The sequence below is a fragment of the Lutra lutra genome, chromosome 8 (genome assembly GCF_902655055.1).
Source record: "Lutra lutra chromosome 8, mLutLut1.2, whole genome shotgun sequence".
NCBI classification, from domain to species: Eukaryota; Metazoa; Chordata; class Mammalia; order Carnivora; family Mustelidae; genus Lutra; species Lutra lutra.
In genome coordinates, this window is record NC_062285.1 from 26,644,517 (window position 1) to 26,672,074 (window position 27,558).

The 27,558-nt window shown below is 39.2% G+C and overlaps 1 protein-coding gene across 1 annotated transcript in view; it reads left to right on the top strand.

Moving 5' to 3' along the window:
* The window catches only part of CCDC3 (coiled-coil domain containing 3), a 130,610-nt gene extending 103,321 nt beyond the window's left edge, over positions 1 to 27,289 (top strand). The window contains exon 3 of the mRNA XM_047742577.1: positions 24,689 to 27,289. Coding sequence (XP_047598533.1) covers positions 24,689 to 24,964 — 276 coding nt within the window. The 3' untranslated portion in view covers positions 24,965 to 27,289. The remainder of the gene's footprint in view (positions 1 to 24,688) is intronic.
* The last annotated feature ends 269 nt before the right edge of the window (positions 27,290 to 27,558 follow it).

Here is a 27,558-nt window from a genome sequence, read left to right on the forward strand (position 1 = left end):
TAAAATATATTTTGGATACTAACCATTTACTGGATATGTCATTTGCAAATATCTTCTCCCATTCCATAGGTTTCCTTTTAGTTTTGTTGTTTCTTTTTTGTGCAGAAGCTTCTTATTTTGATGTAGTCCAAAAAGTTTATTTTTGCTTTTGTTTCTCTTGCCCCAGGAGACCTATCCAGAAAAAAGTTGCTATGGCCAATATCAGAGAAGTTACTGCCTGTGTCTCTCCTAGGATTTTTATGGTTTCATGTCTTGAATTTGGATCTTTAATCTATTTTTAATTTCTTTTTGAGTATGGTGTAAGACACTGGTCAGGTTCATTCTTTTGCATGTTGTTGTCTAGTTGTCCCAATACCATTTATTGAAGAGACAGTATTTTTCCTATGGATATTCTTTCCTGCTTTCTCAAAGATTGACCATGTAATACTGGGTTTATTTCTGGGACTTCTGTTCTTTTCCATTGATCTATGTGTCTTTTTTTGTGTGTGCCAGTGTCATACTGTTTTGATTACTACAGCTTTGTAACAGAACTGGAAGTCTGGAATTGTGCTATCTCCAGCCTTGCTTTTCTTTTTCAAGGTTGCTTTGGCTATTTGGGGAGACATTTGTGATTCCACACGCATTTTGGGGTTTTTTGTTCCAGCTCTGTGAAAAATGCTGTTGGCATTTTGATAGGGATTGCATTATATGTGTAGATTGCTTTGGGCAGTGTAGACATTTTAACAATATTTTTCTTCCAGTCCATGAGCATGGAATGTCTTTCCATTTCTTTGTGTCATCTTCAATTTCTTTCATCAGTATTTTAGTTTTTAGAGTACAGGTCTTTTACCTATTTGGGGTCAGGTTTATTCGTAGGTATCTTAGTGTTTTTGGTATGCTTGAAAATGGCATGGTTGTTTGATTTCTATTTCTGCTGCTTTGTTATTGGTGTATAGAAATGCAACAGATTTCTGTACATTGATTTTGTACCCAGTGACTTCAGTGAATTTGTGTCAGTTCATCTGTTTTTTGGTGGAGTCTTGGGTTTTCTAAATATCATGTCATTGGCAAATAGTTAAAGTTTTATTAATTCTTTGTTGATTTGGATGTCTCTTATTCCTTTTTGTTGTCTGATTGCTGTGGCCAGAATTTCCAGTACTATGCTGAATAAAAGTGGTGAAAGTGGATATTCCTTTATTGTTCCTAACCTTAGGGTAGGTCAGTTTTTCCCAATTGAGGATGGTGTTGGCTGTGACTTGTTCATATCGGGCCTTTATAATCTTGAGGTATGTTCTCTCTAAACCTACTTTGTTAAGGGTTTTTACCATGAATGGGTGTTGTACTTTGCCAAATGCTTTTCCACATCTATTGAAATGATCATATGGTTCTTATCCTTTCTCTTACTGATGTGATCTATCACATTGACTTGCAAATATTCAGCCATACTTGCAGCCCAGGAATGAATCCCACTTGATTGTGGCAAATGAATTTTTTTAATGTATTGTGTTTGGTTTGCTAGTATTTTGTTGAGGATTTTTTAAACATTTATTTATATGAGATGGGAGCAGGGGCAGAGGGAAAGAGAATCTCAAGCAGACTGCTGAGCATGGAGCCAAACACAGGGCTTGATCTCATGACCCTGAGAACTTGACTTAAGCTGAAACCAAGAGTTGGACACTTAACTGACTGAGCCACCCAGGTGCCCCTTTTGAGGATTTTTGCATTTATATTCATCAGAAATACTGGCCTATAGTTATCCTTTTGAGTGGTGACTTTATCTGGTTTTGGTATCAGGGTAATGCTGGCCTCATAGAATGAATTTGGAAGTTTCCCTTCCTTTTCTGTTTTGTGGAATAGTTTGAGAAGGATGGGTATTAACTCTTTTTTAAATGTATGGAATTTGCTTTTGAAGCTGTCTGCTCCTGGAGTTTTGTTTGGGACTTTTTTCATTTCTGATTGAATTTCTTTGCTGGTTATCAGTCTTTTAAAACTTTCTATTTCTTCCTAATTCAGTTTTGATAGTTTGTGTTTCTAGAAATTCATCAATTTCTTCCAGGTTGTCCAACTTGTTGGCATATGGTGTTTTTTTTTTAATAATATCCTCTTATAAGTGTATTTCTGTGGTATTGGTTATTATTACTCTTCTCATTTGTGATTTTATTGAGTCCTTTCTCTTTTTTTTCCTGGTAAGTCTGCCTAGAAGTTTTTCAATTTTATTGATCTGTTCTATTGTTTTGTTAGTTTCTGTATAACTTATTTCTACTCTAATCTTTATTATTTTCTCTTTTCTGTTCAGTTTAGTTGTTCTTTTCCTAGCTCCATTAGGTGTATGGTAAGGTTGTTTGAGATTTTTCTTGCTTCTTGAGGTAGGCTTCTATTGCTATAAACTTCCCTCTTTGTACCACTTTCACTGCATCCCAAAGGTTTTGAACTATTTTTAAAAATTTTCATTTGTTTCCATGTACTTTATTTCTTCTGTTATTTCCCACTTCACCAATTGATTGTTTAATAGCATTTATTTGTGGTCTTTACAGATTTTCTTTTGTGGTTGAATTCTAGTTTCATAGCATTGTGGTCAGAAAAGATGGCTTATATAACTTCAGTCTTCCTGAATTTGTTGAGGGTTGTTTTGTGGGCTAATATGTGATCTATTCTGGAGAATGTTCCCTGTGTACTTGAAAAGCCATTGTTTTATTATTGATCTTCTGTTGAGATGATCTGTCTATTGATTTAAGTGGGGTGTTAATGTCCCCTACTATTATTGTGTTATCAATTTGCTTTGTTAGTAACTGTTTTTATAAATTTGAGTCCTCCCATGTTGGTGCATAAATATTTATAATTCTTATTATTATCTAATGTCCTTCTTTGTTTCTTGTTACAGTCACTGTTTTTTTAATCATTTTTTAAATTTATTTTCAGCATAACAGTATTCATTGTTTTTGTACCACACCCAGTGCTCCATGCAATCTGTGCCCTCTCTAATACCCACCACCTCGTTCTCCCAACCTCCCACCCCCCCACCTCTTCAAACCCTTCAGATTGTTTTTCAGAGTCCATAGTCTCTCATTGTTCACCTCCCCTTCCAATTTCCCCCAACTCCCTTCTCCTAACTCCCCATGTCCTCCATGCTATTTGTTATGCTCCACAAATAAGTGAAACCATATGATAATTGACTTTCTCTGCTTGACTTATTTCACTCAGCATCATCTCTTCCAGTCCCGTCCATGTTGCTACAAAAGTTGGGTATTCATCCTTTCTGATGGAGGCATAATACTCCATAGTGTATATGGACCACATCTTCCTTATCCATTCGTCCGTTGAAGGGCATCTTGATTCTTTCCACAGTTTGGCAACCGTGACCATTGCTGCTATAAACATTGGGGCACAGATGGCCCTTCTTTTCACTACATCTGTATCTTTGGGGTAAATACCCAGTAGTGCAATTGCAGGGTCATAGGGAAGTTCTATTTTTAATTTCTTGAGGAATCTCCACACTGTTCTCCAAAGTGGCTGCACCAACTTGCATTCCCACCAACAGTGTAAGAGGGTTCCCCCCCTTTTTTTTTTTTGCATTAGGAAAACCTTTATAACTTTTTTTTATAATTTTTTTTATTTTTTATAAACATATATTTTTATCCCCAGGGGTACACGTCTGCGAATCGCCAGGTTTACACACTTCACAGCACTCACCATAGCACATACCCTCCCCAATATCCATAACCCCACCCTCCTCTCCCAAACCCCTCCCCCCATCAACCCTCAGTTTGTTTTGTGAGATTAAGAGTCACTTATGGTTTGTCTCCCTCCCGATCCCATCTTGTTTCATTTACTCTTCTCCTACCCCCTCAACCCCCCATGTTGCATCTCCTCTCCCCAGGGAGATCATATGATAGTTGTCTTTCTCCAATTGACTTATTTCGCTAAGCATGATACCCTCTAGTTCCATCCACGTCGTCGCAAATGGCAAGATTTCATTTCTTTTGATGGCCGCATAGTATTCCATTGTGTATATATACCACTTCTTCTTTATCCATTCGTCTATAGATGGACATCTAGGTTCTTTCCATAGTTTGGCTATTGTAGACATTGCTGCTATAAACATTCGGGTGCACGTGCCCCTTCGGATCGCTACGTTTGTATCTTTAGGGTAAATACCCAGCAGTGCAATTGCTGGGTTATAGGGTAGTTCTATTTTCAACATTTTGAGGAACCTCCATGCTGTTTTCCAGAGTGGTTGCACCAGCTTGCATTCCCACCAACTGTGTAGGAGGGTTCCCCTTTCTCCACATCGTCGCCAGCATCTGTCATTTCCTGACTTGTTAATTTTAGCCATTCTGACTGGTGTGAAGTGATATCTCATGGTGGTTTTGATTTGTATTTCCCTGATGCCGAGTGATATGGAGCACTTTTTGATGTGTCTGTTGGCCATCTGGATGTCTTCTTTGCAGAAATGTCTGTTCATGTCCTCTGCCCATTTCTTGATTGGATTATTTGTTCTTTGGGTGTTGAGTTTGCTAAGTTCTTTATAGATTTTGGACACTAGCCCTTTATCTGATATGTCGTTTGCAAATATCTTCTCCCATTCTGTCAGTTGTCTTTTGGTTTTGTTCACTGTTTCCTTTGCTGTGCAAAAGCTTTTGATCTTGATAAAATCCCAATAGTTCATTTTTGCCCTTGCTTCCCTTGCCTTTGTGGATGTTCCTAGGAAGATGTTGCTGCGACTGAGGTCGAAGAGGTTGCTGCCTGTGTTCTCCTCAAGGATTTTGATGTATTCCTTTCTCACATTGAGATTCTTCCTCCATTTTGAGTCTATTTTCTTGTGTGGTGTAAGGAAATGATCCAATTTCATTTTTCTGCATGTGGCTGTCCAATTTTCCCAACACCATTTATTGAAGAGGCTGTCTTTTTTCCATTGGACATTCTTTCCTGCTTTGTCGAAGATGAGTTGACCATAGAGTTGAGGGTCTATTTCTGGGGTCTCTATTCTGTTCCATTGATCTATGTGTCTGTTTTTGTGCCAGTACCATGCTGTTTTGATGATGACAGCTTTGTAATAGAGCTTGAAGTCCGGAATTGTGATGCCACCAACTTTGGCTTTCTTTTTCAATATTCCTTTGGCTATTCGAGGTCTTTTCTGGTTCCATATAAATTTTAGGATTATTTGTTCCATTTCTTTGAAAAAAATGGATGGTACTTTGATAGAATTGCATTAAATGTGTAGATTGCTTTAGGTAGCATAGACATTTTCACAATATTTATTCTTCCAATCCAGGAGCATGGGACATTTTTCCATTTCTTTGTGTCTTCCTCAATTTCTTTCATGAGTACTTTATAGTTTTCTGTGTATAGATTCTTAGTCTCTTTGGTTAGGTTTATTCCTAGGTATCTTATAGTTTTGGGTGCAATTGTAAATGGGATGGACTCCTTAATTTCTCTTTCTTCTGTCTTGTTGTTGGTGTAGAGAAATGCAACTGATTTCTGTGCATTGATTTTATATCCTGACACTTGACTGAATTCCTGTACAAGTTCTAGCAGTTTTGGAGTGGAGTCTTTTGGGTTTTCCACATAGTGTATCATATCATCTGCAAAGAGTGATAGTTTGACTTCTTCTTTGCCGATTTGGATGCCTTTAATTTCCTTTTGTTGTCTGATTGCTGAGGCTAGGACTTCTAGTACTATGTTGAATAGCAGTGGTGATAACGGACATCCCTGCCATGTTCCTGACCTTAGCGGAAAAGCTTTCAGTTTTTCTCCATTGAGAATGATATTTGCAGTGGGTTTTTCATAGATGGCTTTGAAAATATTGAGGTATGTGCCGTCTATCCCTACACTTTGAAGAGTTTTGGTCAGGAAGGGATGCTGTACTTTGTCAAATGCTTTTTCAGCATCTATGGAGAGTATCATATGGTTCTTGTTCTTTCTTTTATTAATGTGTTGTATCACATTGATTGATTTGCGGATGTTGAACCAACCTTGCAGCCCTGGAATAAATCCCACTTGGTCGTGGTGAATAATCCTTTTAATGTACTGTTGAATCCTATTGGCTAGTATTGTGGCGAGAATTTTTGCATCTGTGTTCATCAAGGATATTGGTCTGTAGTTCTCTTTTTGATGGGATCCTTGTCTGGTTTTGGGATCAAGGTGATGCTGGCCTCATAAAATGAGTTTGGAAGTTTTCCTTCTATTTCTATTTTTTGGAACAGTTTCAGGAGAATAGGAATTAGTTCTTCTTTAAATGTTTGGTAGAATTCCCCCGGGAAGCCGTCTGGCCCTGGGCTTTTGTTTGTTTGGAGATTTTTGATGACTGTTTCAATCTCCTTACTGGTTATGGGTCTGTTGAGGCTTTCTATTTCTTCCTGGTTCAGTTGTGGTAGTTTATATGTCTCTAGGAATGCATCCATTTCTTCCAGATTGTCAAATTTGTTGGCGTAGAGTTGCTCATAGTATGTTCTTATAATTGTCTGTATTTCTTTGGTGTTCGTTGTGATCTCTCCTCTTTCATTCATGATTTTATTTATTTGGGTCCTCTCTCTTTTCTTTTTGAGAAGTCTGGCCAGGGGTTTATCAATCTTATTAATTCTTTCAAAGAACCAGCTCCTAGTTTCATTGATTTGTTCTTTTGTTTTTTTGGTTTCTATTTCATTGATTTCTGCTCTGATCTTTATGATTTCTCTTCTCCTGCTGTGTTTAGGATTTCTTTCTTGTTCTTTCTCCAGCTCCTTTAGGTGTAGGGTTAGGTTGTGTACCTGAGCCCTTTCTTGTTTCTTGAGAAAGGCTTGTACCAGTATATATTTTCCTCTCAGGACTGCCTTTGTTGTGTCCCACAGATTCTGAACCACTGTGTTTTCATTATCATTTGTTTCCATAAATTTTTTCAATTCTTCTTTAATTTCCTGGTTGACCCATTCATTCTTTAGAAGGATGCTGTTTAGTCTCCATGTATTTGGGTTCTTTCCAAATTTCCTCTTGTGACTGAGTTCTAGCTTTAGAGCATTGTGGTCTGAAAATATGCAGGGAATGATCCCAATCTTTTGATACCGGTTGAGACTTGATTTAGGACCAAGAATGTGAGCTATTCTGGAGAATGTTCCATGTGCACTAGAGAAGAATGTGTATTCTGTTGCTTTGGGATGAAATGTTCTGAATATATCTGTGATGTCCATCTGGTCCAGTGTGTCATTGAAGGCCTTGATTTCCTTGTTGATGTTTTGCTTGGATGATCTGTCTATTTCAGTGAGGGGAGTGTTAAAATCCCCTACTATTATTGTATTATTGTTGATGTGTTTCTTTGATTTTGTTATTAATTGGTTTATATAGTTGGCTGCTCCCACGTTAGGGGCATAGATATTTAAAATTGTTAGATCTTCTTGTTGGACAGTTCCTTTGAGTATGATATAGTGTCCTTCCTCATCTCTTATTATAGTCTTTGGCTTAAAATCTAATTGATCTGATATAAGGATTGCCACTCCTGCTTTCTTCTGATGTCCATTAGCATGGTAAATTCTTTTCCACCCCCTCACTTTAAACCTGGAGGTGTCTTCGGGTTTAAGATGAGTTTCTTGTAGGCAACACATAGATGGGTTTTGTTTTTTTATCCATTCTGATACCCTGTGTCTTTTGATTGGGGCATTTAACCCATTAACATTCAGGGTAAGTATTGAGAGATATGAATTTAGTGCCATTGTATTGCCTGTAAGGTGACTGTTATTGTATATTGTTTCTTTCTGATCTACTACTTTTAGGGTCTCTCTTTGCTTAGAGGACCCCTTTCAATATTTCCTGTAGAGCTGGTTTGGTATTTGCAAATTCTTTCAGTTTTTGTTTGTCCTGGAAGCTTTTAATCTCTCCTTCTATTTTCAATGATAGCCTAGCTGGATATAGTATTATTCTTGGCTGCATGTTTTTTCTCATTTAGTACTCTGAATATATCATGCCAGCTTTTTCTGGCCTGCCACGTCTCTGTGGATAAGTCTGCTGCCAATCTAATATTTTTACCATTGTACATTACAGACTTCTTTTCCCAGGCTGCTTTCAGGGTATTTTCTTTGTCACTAAGACTTGTCAATTTTACTATTAGGTGACGGGGTGTGGACCTATTCTTATTGATTTTGAGGGGGGTTCTCTGAACCTCCTGGATTTTGATGCTTGTTCCCTTTGCCATATGGGGAAATTCTCTCCAATAATTCTCTCCAATATACCTTCTGCTCCCCTCTCTCTTTCTTCTTCTTCTGGAATCCCAATTATTCTAATGTTGTTTCGTCTTATGGTGTCACTTATCTCTCGAATTCTCCCCTCGTGGTCCAGTAGCTGTTTGTCCCTCTTTTGTTCAGCTTCTTTATTCTCTGTCATTTGGTCTTCTATATCGCTAATTCTTTCTTCTGCCTCATTTATCCTAGCAGTGAGAGCCTCCATTTTTGATTGCACCTCATTAATAGCTTTTTTTATTTCAACTTGGTTAGATTTTAGTTCTTTTATTTCTCCAGAAAGGGCTTTTATATCTCCCGAGAGGGTTGCTGTAATATCTTCCATGCCTTTTTCACGCCCAGCTAGAACCTTGAGAATCGTCATTCTGAACTCTATATCTGACAATGTCTATATCTGACCAATGTCTGTATTGATTAGGTCCCTAGCCTTTGGTACTGCCTCTTGTTCTTTTTTTTGTTGTGAATTTTTCCCCCTTGTCATTTTGTCCAGATAAGAGTATATGAAGGAGCAAGTAAAATACTAAAAGGGTGGCAACAACCCCAGGAAAATATGCTTTAGCCAAATCAGAAGAGATCCCAATCGTGAGGGGGGAGAAAGGGGATAAAAAGGGGTTCAGAAAGAAAAAAAAAAGAAACTATTAAAAAAGAAAGCCGATAAACAAAAAATATAAAAAGAGGAAATATATATATATATTTGATAATCTATTTAAAAACGTTAAAAAAGAAAACGGTAAAAGTTAAAAAAAATTAGCTGAAGAAGAGAAAAAGAAAAAAAAATTGAAAAAGAAAAAAAATTAAATTAACTGCAAGGTTAAAAAATCATGGGGAGAAAGCCATGAGTTCCGTGCTTTGCTTTCTTCTCCTCTGGAATTCCGACGCTCTCCTTGGTATTGAAACTGCACTCCTTGGTAGGTGAACTTGGTCCTGGCTGGGTTTCCCGTTGATCTTCTGGGGGAACGGCCTGTTGTAGTGATTCTCAAGCGTCTTTGCCCCAGGCGGAGTTGCACTGCCCTTACCCGGGGCCGGGCTGAGTAATCTGCTCTGGTTTCTGGGGTTTGCTTTTGGGAAGCTTTTGTTCCCTGAGCGCTTTCCGTAGAGTTCCAGAGGACGGGAATGAAGATGGCGGCCTCCCGGTCTCCGGCCCGGAGGAGCCGAGAGCCCGGGGCCCCACTCCTCAGTGCGCCCTCAGAGAACAGCGCCCAATGACTCCTGTCACCCTGCCTCCGGCTGCGCTCCGAGCTGTCCGAGCCTGCTACCGGTTCAAGGCAACCCTGAGCTGAGAGTCACTCCTCAGCTCTGTCTCTGTAGTCGGCTTCCCCGTTCTAATGCCGGTAAGCTCTGCGACACTCAGACACCCCCCGATCCTCTGCGACCCTGCGGGACCTGAGGCCGCGCTGACCCCACCTGGGCTTCACCCCAGTTAAGCCTCTGGAGCAATGTCCCTCAGCGGAACAGACTTTTAAATGTCCCGATTTTGTGCTCCGTTGCTCCGCCGCTCACCGGGAGCCGGCCCCTCCCCCCGCGATCTATCTTCCCGTCGCTTTGGATTCACTACTCCGCCAGTCCTACCTTTCAGATAGTGGTTGATTTTCTGTTTCTAGAATTGCTGTTCTTCTTCTCTTCAATCTCCCGTTGGATTTGTAGGTGTTTGCAATCTTTAGATAAGCTATTTAGCTGATCTCCCGCTACCCGAAGTAGTCTCAGCCTGCTACTTCTCCGCCATCTTGACTCCTCCGAGGGTTCCCCTTTCTCCACATCCCCTCCAACACATGTTGTTTCCTGTCTTGCTAATTTTGGCCATTCTAACTGGTGTAAGGTGATATCTCAATGTGGTTTTAATTTGAATCTTCCTGATGGCTAGTGATGATGAACATTTTTTCATGTGTCTGATAGCCATTTGTATGTCTTCGTTGGAGAAGTGTCTGTTCATATCTTCTGCCCATTTTTTGATATGATTATCTGTTTTGTGTGTGTTGAGTTTGAGGAGTTCTTTATAGATCCTGGATATCAATCTTTTGTCTGTACTGTCATTTGCAAATATCTTCACCCATTCCGTGGGTTGCCTCTTTGTTTTCTTGACTGTTTCCTTTGCTGTGCAGAAGCTTTTGATTTTGATGAAGTCCCAAAAGTTTATTTTGGCTTTTATTTCCTTTGCCTTTGGAGACATATCTGTTTTATCATCTGAAACTAATGATGTATTATCTGTTGGTTAATTGAATTTAAATTTAAAAATGATCACAAAAATAGTCTATTTTGTCTGATGTAAGATTGGCTAGGCTGGCTTTCTTTTGACATCCATTTGCATGATAAATATTTCTCCATCCCCTCACTTTCAATATGTGGGTGGGTTTAGGTCTAAAATGTGTCCCTTGTAGACAGCATATAGATGGGTCTTTAATTTTTTTTATCCCTCCTCTCATCCTTTGTCTTTTGATCGGAGGATTTACATTCAAAGTAATTTTTGATAGATATGTGTTTATTTTATTTTTTAAAAGGTTTATTTATTTATTTGCAGAGAGATCACAAGTAGGCAGAGAGGTAGGCGGGTCGGGAGAGAGCAGGCTCCCTGCTCTATATATAGTGTTCCTTATTCCTCAGGGATTACCTTCAGGGAGTATCTCCAGTGTGTGCTGTGTGCACTGTGTTGTTTAGCACTTGCCCTTTTATCTTTCAAGCCAGTCACCTGCAGAGGCTCTATGTGTGGGCAATGTTTTGTCCCTGGACTGAATGAGGCAATTTTTAACTAGCTGTGTTCTGGCCTGCTAGTGAAATGAAATTCGTCACCACCACTGTCGAACTGATGTCCTGCAAAGTCCTGGGTCAGGAAACATGGTGTGGGTAAGGGTTGGGTTGATTCTGGGGAACAGGGCCTGTCATGCTGGGACTAATGCAGTCATGACTGGGAAGGCACTTCCACTGGAGTGGGTGGGGGGATGTTTGGTGTAAGCAAAGTAGCCAGCCAGTGTCTGCACTACATTGATTCCTGCAGGTGGTCCTGTGGTTATGCTGTGGGACCAGGGAGGGAAATGGCATCTGCCAGTTCCTTTGTTCCCTGTGAGGGATGTCTCTATGAATGTTGCCTCTCTGGGATGCACTCAGAGATGTACAAATAACCTCCCCACTGTGTTCCCAGATGCTCTTCAGATCAGTTTCCATGCTATATGTTGTGGGCTGTTTGCCCTGTCTTTACTCCAAGAGCAGAATCTGGGCTCTCTCAAAGCAAAGCCCAATGACCTTTAAAACTCCGAACTTTAAGCCCATGGGTTCCCAAAAATCAGTAAATTTGGCCTTTCTCACTTTCTAAGCCACTTGCTATGGGGATTAATTTCCCCTATGCACTCCTGTCTTTCACCCTTATCCGTGTCCATGGTGATGACTATCTGTTTCTCTCTCCAAACCATGTCTCTGCACTTTCCATCTTCTTCAATGTGGCCTTTTCTCTACCTTTAGTTATGGAGTTTGTTCTGCCAGTTTTCAGGTTTATTTCTGGGGTATGTAGGATGATTTGATAATTACCTAGTTGTATTCTTGGGGTGGGGCAAACTAAGGGTCCTCTGCCTGCTGCCATCTTCCCTTCTCCTATAATATACTTTTATCTTTTGGCTGCTCAGCTTGATTACTTTCCATTACTCCATCTTCCAGTAAGTTGATCCATTCTTCGGCATCCTCTAATCTCTTGTTGATTCCTTCTAGTGTACTTTTCAATTCCGTTAGCTTATTCTTTGGCTCTGTTTTATATTGTCCCATTGTAGAAGTTCTCACTGAGTTCATTTACTTTTCCCTCAAGTCCAGTGAGTATCTTTATCAATCATATTACTTATCTGTTTCATTTTGCTCTTTTTTTTTACTTTAATTTTTTTTCAGTGTTCCAGAATTCATTGTTTATGTACCACATCCAGTGCTCCATGCAATACATGCCCTCCACAATACCCACCACTAGGCTCACCCAACCTCCCAGCCCCCTCCCCTCCAAAACCCTCATTTAGTTCCTCAGAGTCTCCAGTCTCTCATGGTTCATTTCCCCCTCCAATTTCCCCCAACTCCCTTCTCATCTCCATCTCCCCATGTCCTCCGTGTTATTCCTTATGCTTCACAAATAAGCAAAACCATATGATAATTGACTCTCTCTGCTTGACTTATTTCCCTCAGAATAATCTCTTCCAGTCCCGTCCATGTTGATAAAAAAGTTGGGTATTCATCCTTTCTGATGGAGGCATAATACTCCATAGTATATACATCTTCTTTATCCATTCGTCCATTGAAGGACATCTTGGTCTTTTCCACAGTTTGGCAACTGTGGCCATTGCTGCTATGAACATTGGCCCTTCTTTTCACTACATCTGTATCTTTGGGGTAAATACCCAGTAGTGCAATTGCAGGGTCATAGAGAAGCTCTATTTTTAATTTCTTGAGGAATCTCCACACTGTTCTCCAAAGTGGCTGCACCAACTTGCATTCCCACCAACAGTGTAAGAGGGTTCCCCTTTCTCCACATCTTCTCCAACACATGTTGTTTCCTGTCTTGTTAATTTTGGCCATTCTAACTGGTGTAAGGTGGTATCTCAGTGGCTGATATCCAAGATCTATAAAGAATTCCTCAAACTCAACACACGCAAAAACAGATAATCATTTTGGTCTTTTACTGTGATTTTTTTTTTAAATTTGAGATACATGTCTCTGTCTCCTCATTTTGTCTCTCTGTGCTTCTTTTTTGTATTAGGTAGGCCAAATAAAGTTTTGAGAATAGTATATGGGATCCTATAATGCCCTGTGGTCTTGTTCCCTCTGGTCACTAGAAGCAGGTGCTCCAGGGGTGTCCCCTGTGTGGGCTGTATATGTGCTCTTGTTGTGCCTGAACTATGATTGATGTGAGCAAGCTCATAAGTGGAGTTGGCCCTCAGCTCAGCTGGCTGCAATGACCTACTTTACATGCCATGGGCACACTGGTGTACAGGTGTTCCTTCCTATGTGCAATTTAGAGGCTGGCTGGCTGGTGGGTGGGGTTGGCACTTAACCTGAGTTACCACTAGGTACTTACCATTAGGACTTAATACTAGGACAGCTGTGAGTATACTGAGGCATAAGGCTTGCTCCCTGCACAGCCAGTGAGAGGCTTGGCTGCAGTAGTTGTGGGTATACTGGTGTGTGGTGTTAGATAACCCCCACAGGGCAGGAGTCACTTTGGAAAGGTGCCAGTCCCATCCAGAGCTGCCTGCTGGGTGTGGTGGTGCAGGAGCCACTTTGGAGGACTGCCTGCTGGGGTGAGGTTTGCAGTGCTAGCAAGGTAGATGTGACAGCCAGTGTTAACTCTCTCCAAGTGTCAGGCTGCCTAGGCTGGGGAAGGGCGGGAAAAACAGTACCTGTCAGCACTTTTGTTCCCGGAGGAATCTGCAGGTTGCTGCACTTCTGGCCCTCATCTTAAAATTAGTCAACAGATTTTTTTCACATACATCCTAGGTGCTTTTCAAACTGTTTGGGCTGAGTTAGTTGGAATGCTGGCTATCCTGGGGCTAATAATACATTATATGTTAATAAAAAATTAAAAATTAAAAAAAAAACCCCACTGACTTTCAATGCCAGACATTATGGGGATTTGTTTTCCTAGTGTGAGTCCCTAGGGCAGGGGCTTAGTGCCCCCATGTGGAGTGTGATACCCTCTCTTTTCCATGCTTGTGATATTCCCTAATTTTGTGGTTGGTTGCACCAGGGTTTTAGTTCCTGACTGCATTTGTACTCCTTCTTACCCCTTTCAGTATGGCCTTCTCTCTATAACTAACTGTGGAGGATCTGCTCTACCTGTTTTTCAGGGAGAGTTGCAATACATGTGGTTGTCTCTGTGTGTTTGTGGGGCAAGTTGAGTTCAGGATCCTTGTACTCCACCATCTACCCAGTCTAGGTGGTTTATTCCTTCTGTTCATGGTTCTTTTGCTGTACAGCTTTTTAGTTTGATGGAGTCCCACTTGTTTACTTTTGATTTTGTTGCTTTTCTGTTTTGGTGTTAAATCCAAAAATTCATTGCCAAGACCAGTGTCTACGAGCTTACCCTTTGTGTTCTTTCAGGAATTTTTTATTTTCAAGTTTTTCATCTAAGTATTTTAATTCATTTTGAGTGAATTTTTGTTTATGGTGTAAGATGGGGCTCCAGGTTTCTCAGCACCCTTTATCGAAGAAACTGTCTTCTCCCTACTATATATTCTTCTCTCCCTATTGTAAATTGATAGTATATGCATAGGTTTGTTTCTGGACTCTCTTCTATTGATCTGTGTGTCTGTTTTTATGCCAGTATCATACTATTTGACTACTGTTGTTTTGTGATACAGTTTGCAATTAGGAAATGTGTTGTTCCATCTTTGTTTAGAATTGTTTTGGTTATTCAGAGACTTTTGTGGTTACATACAAACTTTATGATTATTCCATTTCTGTGAAAAATTTCATTAGAATTTAGATAGGGACTGAATTTAATTTTATAGTGGTTTGGTGTACAGGTCTTTTACCTCCTTGGTTAAATTTATTCCTAGATTTTATGTACCCTTTGGTGCAGTTGTAAATAGGTTTTCTTAATTTCTATTTCTGATAGTTTATTAGAGCATGGAAACATAGCTGATAATTAATATCTCCTGAAATTTTACAGAACTTTTTTATTCTAACAGGTTTTTTGTGGCATTTCAGGGTTTTCTAAATGTAATTATTATATCCCCTGTAAATAGACAGTTTTTTCTACCCCAATTTGAATGCCTTTTCTTTTTGTCTAATTGCTATAGTTAGGACTTAAAAGTGGTGAGAGTGGGCATCCCTGTGTTGTTGCTCATCTTGGGGGAAATCTTTTAGCATTTCAACACTGAGTGTGTTGTTAGCTATGAGCTTCTCATGTATGGCCTTTATTATATTGAGGTATATTCCCTTTGTAACACTGAGAGTTTTTAATCATGAAGGGATGTTAAATTTTGTCAATTTCTAGTTCTATGTTGAGATGATCATATGGTTTTTATCCTTCATTTTATTAATGTATCACACTGATGGATTTACAGATGTTGAACCACCTTTGCATCCTTGGAATAAATCCTATTTGATTGTGGTATATGATCTTATGTTTAATTTAATTTGCTAGTAAGTTGAGGATTTTTTCACAAATGTTCATCAGGGATATTGACCTATAATTTGTTTTCTGTAGTGTCCTTGTCAGATTCAGTATCAAGGTTTACACAAGGTGTGGTATAAATATTTCTTTAAATGTTTGGTAGAATTCATCACTGAGGCCATACGGTTCTGGACTTCTGGGGGCGGGGTGGTGATTAAAGATAACTGATTCAATCTCCTTGCCAGTAATCTGTTCAGATATTCTATTTACTCATGAATCACTCTTGGTAGGTTTTATGTTTCAAGGAATTTATCCATATCTTTTCATTGTTCAATTTCTGTGGTAAAAGTTGAAACATCTCTTTGGTTACTGATCTGTTTGTTTCACTAATCTTTTTTTGTTGTCTTTTTATTCTCTAAATCATTGATTTCTGGTCTGATCTTTATTATTTCCTTCCTTTCACTAACTTTGTACTTTGTATTTTCTTCCTTTCTTAGTTCCTTGAGGTATAAAATTAGGTTGTTTATTTGAAGTTTCTTGTTTCTCAGATTTTACTGCATTCTGTAAGTTTTGGCATGTTTTTGTTTGGTTTGGTTTTGATTACCTTTGGTCAGCATGTTTACTTTTGTTTTGTCAGCAGCATGTTTAATCTCCACATATTTGTGAATTTTCCAATTTTTTCTTGTAATTAATATCATTTTGGGTAGAAAAGCAGTTTAATCTGAACACTGAAATTTTAAAAAATAATCTTAATGCAGGGTTGATCATGGAGAATGTTCTATGTGCATTTCAGAAGAATATATATTTTGTGGTTTCTGGATGAGATGGTCTATATATATTGCTTAGGTCCATCTGGTTTAACATGCAGTTTAAGTTCAATGTTGCCTTATTTTTCTGTCTACATAGTCTACTCATTTTTTTTAAAGATTTTTTTAAAAAGATTTTATTTATTTATTTGATAGAGATCACAAGTAGGCAGAGAGCCCGATGTGGGGCTCGATCCCAGGACCCTGGGATCATGACCTGAGCTGAAGGCAGAGGCTTTAACCCACTGAGCCACCCAGGCGCCCCTAGTCTATTAATTTTTGATGGAAGGTTAATAAAGACCCCTATTATTATATGACTATTTATCTCTTTAGGCGCTCCTCTGTAGGGTACATAAATATTTGCAGACATTATATCCCTTTGATGAATTGATTCCTTTATCATTATATCATGATCTATGTTTATTATTGCCTTTCTCTTAAAGTCTATTTTTCTGATAACCATGTAGTTACCCATTTTTCCATTAGTTTCCACTTACATGGGCATCATTTTCCATCTTTTCACTTTTGTCTGTGTGTTCTCAAAGCTGAAGTGAGTCTTTTGTAGGCAGCACAGCACATAGATGGGTTATGTATTTGATCCATTAAACCATTCCTTTTGATTCGAACATATAGGCCATTTACATTTAATAATTGATAGATATGTACTTATTGCTATTTTGTTAATGGTTTGCTGGTTGTTTTGTAATTCCTCTATTCCTTTATTTTTCTTTTTTAAATTTAATTATTTCACTGTTTTAAGATTCTTTGTTTATACACCACACCCAGTGCTCCATGCAATATATGCCCTCCTTAATACCCACCACCAGGCACATATTGCATGGAGCACTGTGTGTGGTGCATAAACAATGAATCTTGGAACACTGAAAAATAAAATTATAGTAAAAAAAAAAAAATCCCCACCACCGGTCTCACCCATCCTCCCACCCCCCCCCCTTCCAAAACCTTCATTTGTTTCTCAGAGTCCACAGTCTCTCATGGTTCATCTCTCCCTCCAATTTCCCTCAATTCACTTTTCCTTTCCTTTTCCTAATGTCCTCCATGTTATTTCTTATGCTTCACAAGTAAGTGAAACCATATGATAATTGACTTGCTCTTCTTGATTTATTTCACTCAGCATAATCTTCTCCAGACCCACTTGTCTGTTGAAGGGCATCTTGGCTCTTTCCGCAGTTTGGCAATTGTGGCCATTACTGCTATGAACATTGGGGTACAGATGACCCTTCTTTTCACTGCATCTGTATCTTTAGGGTAAATACCCAGTAATGAAATTGCAGGGTCATAGGGTAGCTCTATTTTTAATTTCTTAAGGAATCTCCACACTGTTTTCCAAAGTGGCTGCACCAACTTGCATTCCCACCAACAGTGTAAGAAGGTTCCCCTTTCTCCATGCCCTTTCCAACACATGTTGTTTACTGTCTTGTTAATTTTGGCCATCCTAACTGGTGCAAGGTGGTATCTCAATGTGGTTTTGATTTGAATTTCCCTGATGGCTAATGATGATGAACATTTTTTTCATTGTCTGTTAGCCATTTGTATGTCTTCTTTGGAGAAGTGTCTGTTCATGTCTTCTGCCCATTTTTTGACGTGATTATCTGTTTAGTTGAGTTGGAGGAGTTCTTTATAGATCTTGGATATCAGCCCTTTATCTGTAGCGTCATTTGCGAATATCTTCTATTTCCGTGGGTTGCCTCTTTGTTTTGTTGACTCTTTCCTTTGCTGTGCTTATCTTGACAAAGTCCCAAAATTCATTTTTGCTTTTGTTTCCTTTGCCTTTGGAGACATGTCTTGAAAGAAGTTGCTATGGCTGATGTCGAAGAGGTTACTGCCTATGTTCTCCTCTAGGATTTTGATAGATTCCTGCCTCAGGTTGAGGTCTTTTATCCATTTCAAGTTTATCTTTGTGTATTGTGTAAGAGAATGGTCAAGTTTCATTCTTCTATACATAGCTGTCTAATTTTACCAGCACCATTTATTGAAGAGACTGTCCTTTTTCCACTGTATATTTTTTCCTGCTTTGTCGAAGATTATTTGACCATAGAGCTGTGGGTCCATATCTGGACTCTCTACTCTGTTTCACTGGTATAGGTGTCTTTTTTTGTGCCAGTACCATGTTGTCTTGGTGATCATAGCTTTGTAGTAAAGCTTGAAATCAGGCAACATGATGCCCTCATGCTTGTTTTTCTTTTTCAATCTTTCCTTAGCAATTTGGGGTCTTTTCTGGTTCCATACAAATTTTAAAATTATTTGTTCCAGCACTTTGAAAAATGCCTGTGGAATTTTTATTGGGATGGCATTGAAAGTATAGATTACTCTGGCCAGTATAGACATTTAACAATGTTTATTGTTCTGATCCATGAGCACGGAATGGTCTTCCATCTTTTTGTGTCTTCTTCAATTTGTTTCATGAGTATTCTGTAGTTCCTTGAGTAAAGATCCTTTACCTGTTTGGTTAGGTTTATTCCAAGGTATCTTATGGTTTTGGTGCTATAGTAAATGGAATCAATTCTCTAATTTCCCTTTCTATATTTTCATTGATAGTGTTAAGAAAGCAACAGAGTCAGTTGCTTTCTTATTCCTTTTTTTTTCTATTGCTCTTTGTTATTTGATGATATTCTGTAGTGGTATGCTTAGAGACATTTATGTATCTACTATAGGTTTTTGTACTGTAGTTACCATGAAGTCTATATAAAACAACTTAAAACAGTGTCTTAAAGATCATAAGAACTAATTTTTGAAAACATTCTAAATCTCTATACTTTAACCCTCCACTTCTATTTTGTTTTTGATGTCAAAATTTACAACATCATTTTAATCCATTAACAAATATGTGTATAGTTATTTTTACCACTTTTGTTTTTTAACCTTTATACAGGCTTTATAAGTGATTAACCCACTCCCAAACTTAACTTGATTTTGAATTTTAGTTTATATTTATCTGTACCAGTGAGATTTATACTTTTATATATTCTTACCTGCTTTTTTTTTTCCAGCTTAAAGAACGACCTTTAATATTTCTTGAAAGGTGGGTCTAGCGGTGATGAATTCCTTGTGCTTTTGCTTGTCTGGAAAATATTCTCTTTCAATTCTGAAGGAAAGTTTTGCTGGGTAGGGTATTCTTGGTTGGCAGTTTTTTTTCTTTCCACTCTTTATAGGTATACCTCTGGGGTATTGTGGGTTCTGTTGCAGACTACCACAATAAAATGAATGTTACAATAAAGGAAGTAAAATGGGTGTTTTTTTTTGTTTCCCAGTATATAGAAAAGTTATGTTTACATTATATTGTGGTCTGTTAAGTGCACAATAGTATTATATCTATATCTTTCTATCTATATACCTTAATTTAAAAATACTTTGCTAAAAATTGCCAAACATCACCTGAACTTGCAGGGAGTAGTAATCACTAATGGCTACTAACTGATTAGGGTGGTAGTTTTGAAAGGGTGAGGTGACTGGGGCAATTTCTTTAAGATGACAATGAACTTTGCCAGAGTGACTGACTCTTCTTTTCATTCCTCTGTAGCATGTAATGCTGTTTGATAGTATTTCACCTGTAGTAGAACTTCCTTGTCAAAATTGCAATCAATCCTCTCAAACCCTGCTGTTTATCAACTAAGTTTATGTAATATTCTAAGTCATTTATTTTCATTTCAACAATCTTGATAATATCCTCATCAGGAGTAGATTTCATCTCAAGAAACCACTTCCTTTGTCCGTAAGAAGTAACTCCTCATCTGTTCAAGTTTTATCATGACTTTGTAACAATTCTGTCCAATCTTTAGGCTACACTTTTTTTTTTTACATTTTTTATTGTGTTATGTTAGTCACCATAAAAATAATTAGTTTTTGAAGCAGTGTTCCAAAATTCATTGTTTCTAATTCTAGTTCTTTTCTACTTCCACCTCATCTGCAGGGACTTCCTCCACTAAAGTTTTGAACCCTTTAAAGTCATCCATGAGGTTTGGAATAAACTTTTTTTCCAAACTCCTGTTAATGTTGATTTATGACATTTTTCCATCAATGATGATGTTCTTAATGGCATCTACAATAGTTTTTATTTTGCCCAGATTATCAGAGGAATCACTCTCTGTGGCAACTATAGCCTTATAAAGTATAGTTTTTAGATAAGTAGACTTGAAATATGAAGTGACTCCTTGCTCCATGGGCTGCAGATGGATATTGTTTTAGCAGACATGAAAACATTAATCTCATTGTACATCTCCCTCAGAGCTTTTGGGTAACCAGCTACATTGTCAATGAGCAGTAATATCTTGAAAGAATTTTTTTTTTTCTGAGCAAGTCTCAGTGGGCTTAAAATCTTCAGTAAACCATGTTGTAAATGCATGTGTGTTCAGCTTGCTTTTTTGTTTTATTTATAGAACACAGAGTAGATTTAACATAATATCTAAGGGCCATAAGATTTTCAGAATGGTAAATGAGCATCGGCTCCAACTGAAAGTCACCAGCTGCATTAGCCTTTAACAGGAGTCAGCCAGTCCTTTGAAGTTTTTTTTTTTTTTTAAGATTTTATTTATTTATTTGACAGACAGAGATCACAAGTAGGCAGAGAGGCAGGCAGAGAGAGAGAGAGGAGGAAGCAGGCTTCCTGCCGGGCAGAGAGCCCGATATGGGGCTCGATCCCAGGACCCTGGGATCATGACCTGAGCTGAAGGCAGAGGCCTTAACCCACTGAGCCACCCAGGCTCCCTCCTTTGAAGTTTTGAAGCCAGGCATTAACTTCTCCTCGCTAGCAATGAAAGCCCTAGATGGCATCTTTTTCCAATAGAAGGCTATTTCATCCCCATTAAAAATCTCTTATTTAGTATAGCCGCCTTTATTAATTATCTCAGGTAGATCTGGAGAACTTGCTGCAGCTTCTACATCTTCACTTTGTGCTTCACCTTGTACTTTGATGTTATGGAGATGGTGTCATCCTTAAACCTCATGAACCAGCCTCTGCTAAGTTCACACTCTTCTTCTGTAGCTGGTTTGATTTTTTTTTTTTCTCCAGACGACTAAAACTTTCTCCACATCAGCCAAAAACCTGTTTTTCTTTCTTATCATTTGTGTTGACTGGAGTAGCACCTTTAATTTTCTTCAAGAACTTTCCCTTTGCATTCACAGCTTGGCTAACTATTGGGTATAAGGGGTTTAGATTTCAGACTGTTTCAGATTTTTTTTTTAATAATTCTTTTAAATTTATTTTCAGCATAACAGTATTCATTGTTTTTGTACCACAACCAGTGCTCCATGTAATCCGTGCCCTCTCTAATACCCACCACCTGGTTCCCCCAACCCCCCCCCCCCCCACCTCTTCAAACCCTTCAGATTGTTTTTCAGAGTCCATAGTCTCTCATTGTTCACCTCCCCTTCCAATTTCCCCCAACTGCCTTCTCCTAACTCCCCATGTCCTCCATGCTATTTGTTATGCTCCACAAATAAGTGAAACCATATGATAATTGACTCTCTATGCTTGACTTATTTCACTCAGCATAATCTCTTCCAGTCCCGTCCATGTTGCTATAAAAGTTGGGTATTCATCCTTTCTGATGGAGGCATAATACTCTTCAGATTTTGCCATGCCTTCCTCACTGAGCTTAATTATTTCTAGCTTTTGATTTAAGTGCGAGGTATATGACTCTTCCTTTCACTATCCACTTAGAGGCCATTGTAGGCTTATAAACTGGCCTAATTTCACTATTGTTTTGTCTTAGGGAACAGGGAGACCCAGAGTGAGGGAAAGAGATGGGGGGAATGGCCCCCCATTTGGTGGAGCAGTCAAAACACATACATTTAAATTTGCCTTCTTATGTGTATATGAAACAAATAAAAGTAACGTCAAAGATCCGAGGTCACCAGGACATATAATGGAAAAGTTTGAAATAGTTCAAAAGTCACCAAACTGTGACACAGAATTACCAAAGTGAAAAAATGTTGGAAAAATAGCACCAATAGACTTGCTCAGCAAATTGCCACAGATCTTCAATTGACAGAAAATGCAGTATTTATGAAGCACAACAAAACCAGGTATTCCTGTATACATCATGCAAGTCTCTATGGGCCTAGAAAATTTCTGAAGAATCTGATGGTCTTGTGTGTGTGTGTGTAGGGGTTCCCTTGTATGTAAGGTTTTTTTTTTTTTCCTGTTTTTAAGATTCTCTCCTGTCTTTGACAATTTGATCACAGTGTAGCTCAGTGCTAATCTCTTTGGGTTCATCTTATTTCATATGCTGTTTAATATTCTGGCCATCCTAGATCTGCATGCCTATTTCTCCAGGTTAGAGAAGTTTTCAGTCATTATTCTTTAAATACATTTTCTACCTCTTTCTCTGTTCTTCTTAGGGGACAACATCAAGCAGACCAACATTCACATTATGGGGTCCCCAAAGTTCCATTAGCTATCTTCACTATTTTTTAATCTTTTTTTTCTTTTTGCTGTTCTGACTGGATAAGTTACACTGCCCTGTCCTTTGAATTCATGGATCATTTTTTTCTGTGTTTTCAAATGTGCTGTTTAAGCCCTCTGTAGTATTTTTCTCTTCAGTTATTGTGTTCTTCAGCTCTCTTTTATTAGGTACTTTCTTCTATATTTGTTGAATTTTTCACTTGGTTCATGTGTTATTCTCCTGAATTGAGTGGACATCTTTATCACTATTATTTTGAACTCCTTGCCAGGTACATCACTTATCTCCATTTCATTAAGATCTTTTTCTGGGGTTTTATCTTGTTCTTTTGTTTGGAACATATTCCTCTGTTTCTTCATTTTGATCTATTCTCTGTATTGATTTCTGTGCATTAGATAAAAGAGCCACATCTCCCATTCTCCTCTGGCTTATTAGCTCTTGGCTGTCTCTCAACCCCTGTGACTGTCCAAGCAGCCTACTTTATTTTTAGTGGCTTCGAGAAGTGGAGGTTGTGCCAAGACCTTTCACTGTCTCAAAGGGGAGGATCTCAGTCAGCATCTGGATTCATGCTGATTGGAAAGCAGAACTTCAGGTAGCAACTTTTATAGTTTGCAAATGGAATTGATTCTCTAATTCTCTTTCCTACAGTTAAATTGTTAGTATATAAGAAAGCAACTGATTTCTGTGCATTGATTTTGTATCCAGCCATATTACTGAATTGCTTATGTCACTATCTTGAACTGGAAGCCTATCTTCTGTCTTTTGGTATAGCTCTTCTAATAAGTAGGGAGTGATAATTGTGGTATGAATTTTCATTTCTCCAATGAGTAGTGACATTTAGCACTGTTGCATATACCTATTGGCTGTATTTATGTCGTCTTTGGAGAAATCTATTGAGTTCTTCTGACCGAGAGACCCTGGAACTGGTTCCTAGGTAGGAATGAGGTCTCTCTGATACATGAGTGGCCCAGACTCCTCCTGAATCCCTGGCATATGACGCTGGATCCCATAGGTCTCTCAAGGCACTAACGTTAGTATGGATGCTCACTTATTGTTGGGTTGGGGGACAAAAACAAGGGATATCTTAGGCTGCTATGATGCTAATGTCACTTTTCACCTTAGGACAGTATTATTTGTTGTAGGTATATGTTTGTACAAGTGGGAATATTACAGTGGGGTGAAGTTCCAAATGACTAGGTCATGGGGTATATGCAGTTTTCATTTTGGTAGATAAAGCCAAATCACTTTTTATAGCGGTTTATACTCTATCCACAGTTTAAGAGTGCCTGTCTCTCCAATAATTAACTTTTTGACTTTGTCAGTCTGAAAAACAGCAATTCATTATACTCCTCATTTGCATGTATCTTTATGCTTCCTTTCCAGTGAACTATCCCAATTCTTTGTGAATTTTTTAAATAAAGATATTTTAAAATTAATCTCTACACCCATGTGGTGCTCGAACCCACAACCCCAAGATCAAGAGTCACATGCTCTACCAGCTGAGCTAGCCCGATGCCCCACTTTGTATATTTTTGTTTTGGGGCCTGGTCTTTTGCTTATTAGTTTATTGGCGTAACAAAATTTAGAATATCTTTGTTTTCTGTAAAAACAAAACAAAACAAAAACCATAAAACCACAACAACCAAAAGAACCAGGGTGGCTTTGTTAAGAAAGAAAAACTCCGTTTTAAAAAGTGCCCCTTCCTTCAAGCCATGACCAAAACAGTTTGCAGAGTGGGAGTATTTGATGCTTAGCCCTATAAGTAGAAATAAGCCCTATAAGTAGAAATACCTTGAAGGCCCTCTTGGCTGATCCTCACACTCCAGCTCCCCTGGAAAATGTTTTAAACTCAGGTTAGAATTTAATAGGCAAAATTGCCGAATCAGAAAAAAGTGAAGGCTCATCAACCCCCTCAGGGAATCAGTAGTACACAAGTTGGTAAACATGTAAAAAGACAAACCATGCAATAGCTTTTAAAAATTAAACTATGGAAATACAGAGAGGGTCCTTTGTGTTTGCTGGGAGGGCAGGGCTCACAGGGTGAAACAAGAAGGGCACTTGAGGGTTGTCCTCTTCCTGGGGCTGGAGCCATTGGCTGTCAGAGTCTGTGTTGTTGGGTACTTAATAGCACCCAGGGAAATTGCTCTAGGGAGGTTTTATGAAACTCACCTGCCTCTCCCATGGCATTTTCCCCTACAGCTCATGTGTTCATCAGTGCAGAAGGCTCTGTTTGAGGAGGAGGACCATGTCAAGAAGCTGCAGCAGAAGGTGGCCACTCTGGAGAAGCGGAACAAGCAGCTTCGGGATCGGGTGAAGAAGGTCAAGAGGTCCTTAAGGCAGGCACGGAAGAATGGTCGACACCTGGAGCTGGTGAACCAGAAGCTCAGTGAGAAGTTAGCAGCTGCAGCAGGTGCCCTCCCACACATTAATGCCCTGGGGCAGGAGCCACCAGGTGCCACATACCTGCGGGGGTAACAGCGCTTGAGTAGTGGTCTTGCCTGGCTCTGCTGGAACATGTTGCCTCTTGCCAGGGATTGTAAAGTAATGGTAGGTTTTAATGTGCACATAGGTCAAAAAGTCTTGTAGATGTTTTAAATATGCATTTGGTAGTGTCTAGTTACTTGAAGGGGCAAGTTTTGTTATTTTCTTAGTTGCTGGGCTCCTTCCCCTCCCTGCCTCACTCCCAGACCCAATGCTTACAAGTCCAGAGGCAGCACGATCCTGGAATGTCATGTGCTTGCCTAGGGTCTGTCTGCAGCTTTCAGGAGCACACTGGAAAGTCTGGGGGAAAGAATATTTTAGAATCTCTAGATGTACAAGAATCAAGGGGTTCAGCCTTATTGCAGAAGAGGCTGTGAGACCTCCAGCTCTGAGCTCCAGGACCATCATTAGTTTTGAGAAGGGATCTGCAGCAAGTCTTGGAACTTTTGGTATGTGGATGGCAACCTTGCAAAGCACCCATGGATGTCTAAATAACCATGTGCAAGGTGTCCCTACTTCAGCCAGCTGAAGCACAGCTCATAATAGTGCAGTGGGGAGAGGGGAGTAATTGAACACAAGAGTGAATTATACCTGATTTCCAAGACCAGTTACCCAGAGTTAAAGAGGATAGCTATGGGTCACTTTAATCTAAAGGAGGTATTGCCTTTGTGGACTGGTCATGTTTTATCAAACCGTGTTGCTGAGTTGCAAGAGACTGCACAGTATCTCAGCCCCTGCTAAATGCAAACTTACTGTTGGCTCATTAATTCCTTCCAGCTGCTCTGAATTTGAGGTGAGTTGACCCAGTACACTGTTAACTTCTGCAAAGATACCTCCTTACCTATTGGAATCAAGTGACCTTGCCTCATTCCCAACCAGGCACCCAAAGAGCTTGTTCCAGGCGGTTCTACAGAGGCTTGATGCAAGCATTTTCACCACCTAACTAAATTGGCTGTAAGGTAATTTTGTTCTCAGAGAGAAAATAACTGTCAATAGAGACATGAAAGCAAACTAAGTTCCATTTTTATATTACATGAAGCTTAGCCCTCCTAGTAGTCTATGACCAGTCTACATAGTGGTTTTAAAACAATGGATGATAACTCCATATATCAACTTGATAGAAAATACAGTAACGGGGAGTGTGAAATAAGACTAAGGCCAGATTGCATACCATACTGTAATACAAAATAATAGCTTATCAGTTATAAAAACTCAAATGCTTTACATTTTTTTCTGTCCCATAGAACTTCTGAATGTCTATCACCAGCCATGTATCATTATGCTAAGAATGAACAGTCATGTAGACAGCTTTCATAATGTAATACAAAGCTCAGTTACAAACATGCATCCTAGGATTTTGGAAAACAGATACTTCTCTTAGAAAGGACATAATGAAGAAATTAGTAAGGTCCCTCTTGTATTTTTTGTTAGTTTATCTTTTATGGCCAAATTACCTTCTGCCCAATGAGTTATGCAGTGAAAATGCTTGTGGCAAATATGCCTATGGTGGAAATACCAGACAGGGTTCCAGGCATTCCAGTCTCTGCTTCTGTATGCAAACACCTTCCACCCACCAGGACTGCCCACCAGTAATGTCTGCACATGAGGCCTCCTGTCAGCATATCAGGTTTTGTACATGACCTCAGAGCACTTCACCCTGTTTGGAAAGAAACCTGTAAAGACAGTACTACCAGTAAGAAGACTATCCACATATAGAACAGCTGAGCCATTAATTTAGGTACATTTTGTCCAGTGGCAGTTGGGTTCTTAAGAAGGCAACCAAGTGGTCATCTTGTGACTACCTTCTCATGAAGCTGCAGATCTCCAAGTCCCTTTTGCTGTTCCAGATAGAACTTTCAGGTTCCTCATCAGGAAATCTGCCCCCAGACCACTCCAGACATTGCAGCACCTGATTATGTTGTCCTGTCCACCGGAAATGGCAATTATATGGTCAGATTCCCTTCTACTTCCTTTAGGAAAACCACATTTTTTGGCTCTGGCAGCTGGTTGGGAGGATGGACCTGTGTTACTTGAGGCTGCTGCTCAAAGGGAGATGTCTGTACTCTGGACTGGATAGAATGGCAGTTTTTGCTTCATTTCCAAGCTTCTGCTGCTCCTTTATTAGCTGTATCCTTCATAGTACAATACAATAGTTTAGTCTTTCTGGGGCCATTTCATTAAAGCATTTGGCTTCCACCCAAGGGAGTGACAAGCCTAAGGGTGATTTACAGCTAGTGTTTTGAGAACTGTGGAACCTGGTGATCCCTACAGATGCATTATGTTCTGCCTTTTTAATAAATATGAGCAGTATTTCAGCCACAACGGTAAGGTGATGTGTGTTTCTTTGGGGTCAGGGAGATTCCAGCTTTGGCCTGGAAAAGTACTTGTTAGATCCTTCTGGGGAGCATCTGTGAGTAACACCTGGGACACACAGAAGACTGAGCTCAAATCTCTTGATGTTCCTGTGGGGGAGATATGGCTTGAACCTCTCTGTCCCAGGGTTCCCACCTTTCTAACCACCTGCAGAAAAACAGTGGTATCTGCTCCCCAGAGGGGAGAAGAAGCTTCATTAATCAATGTCTGCAAAA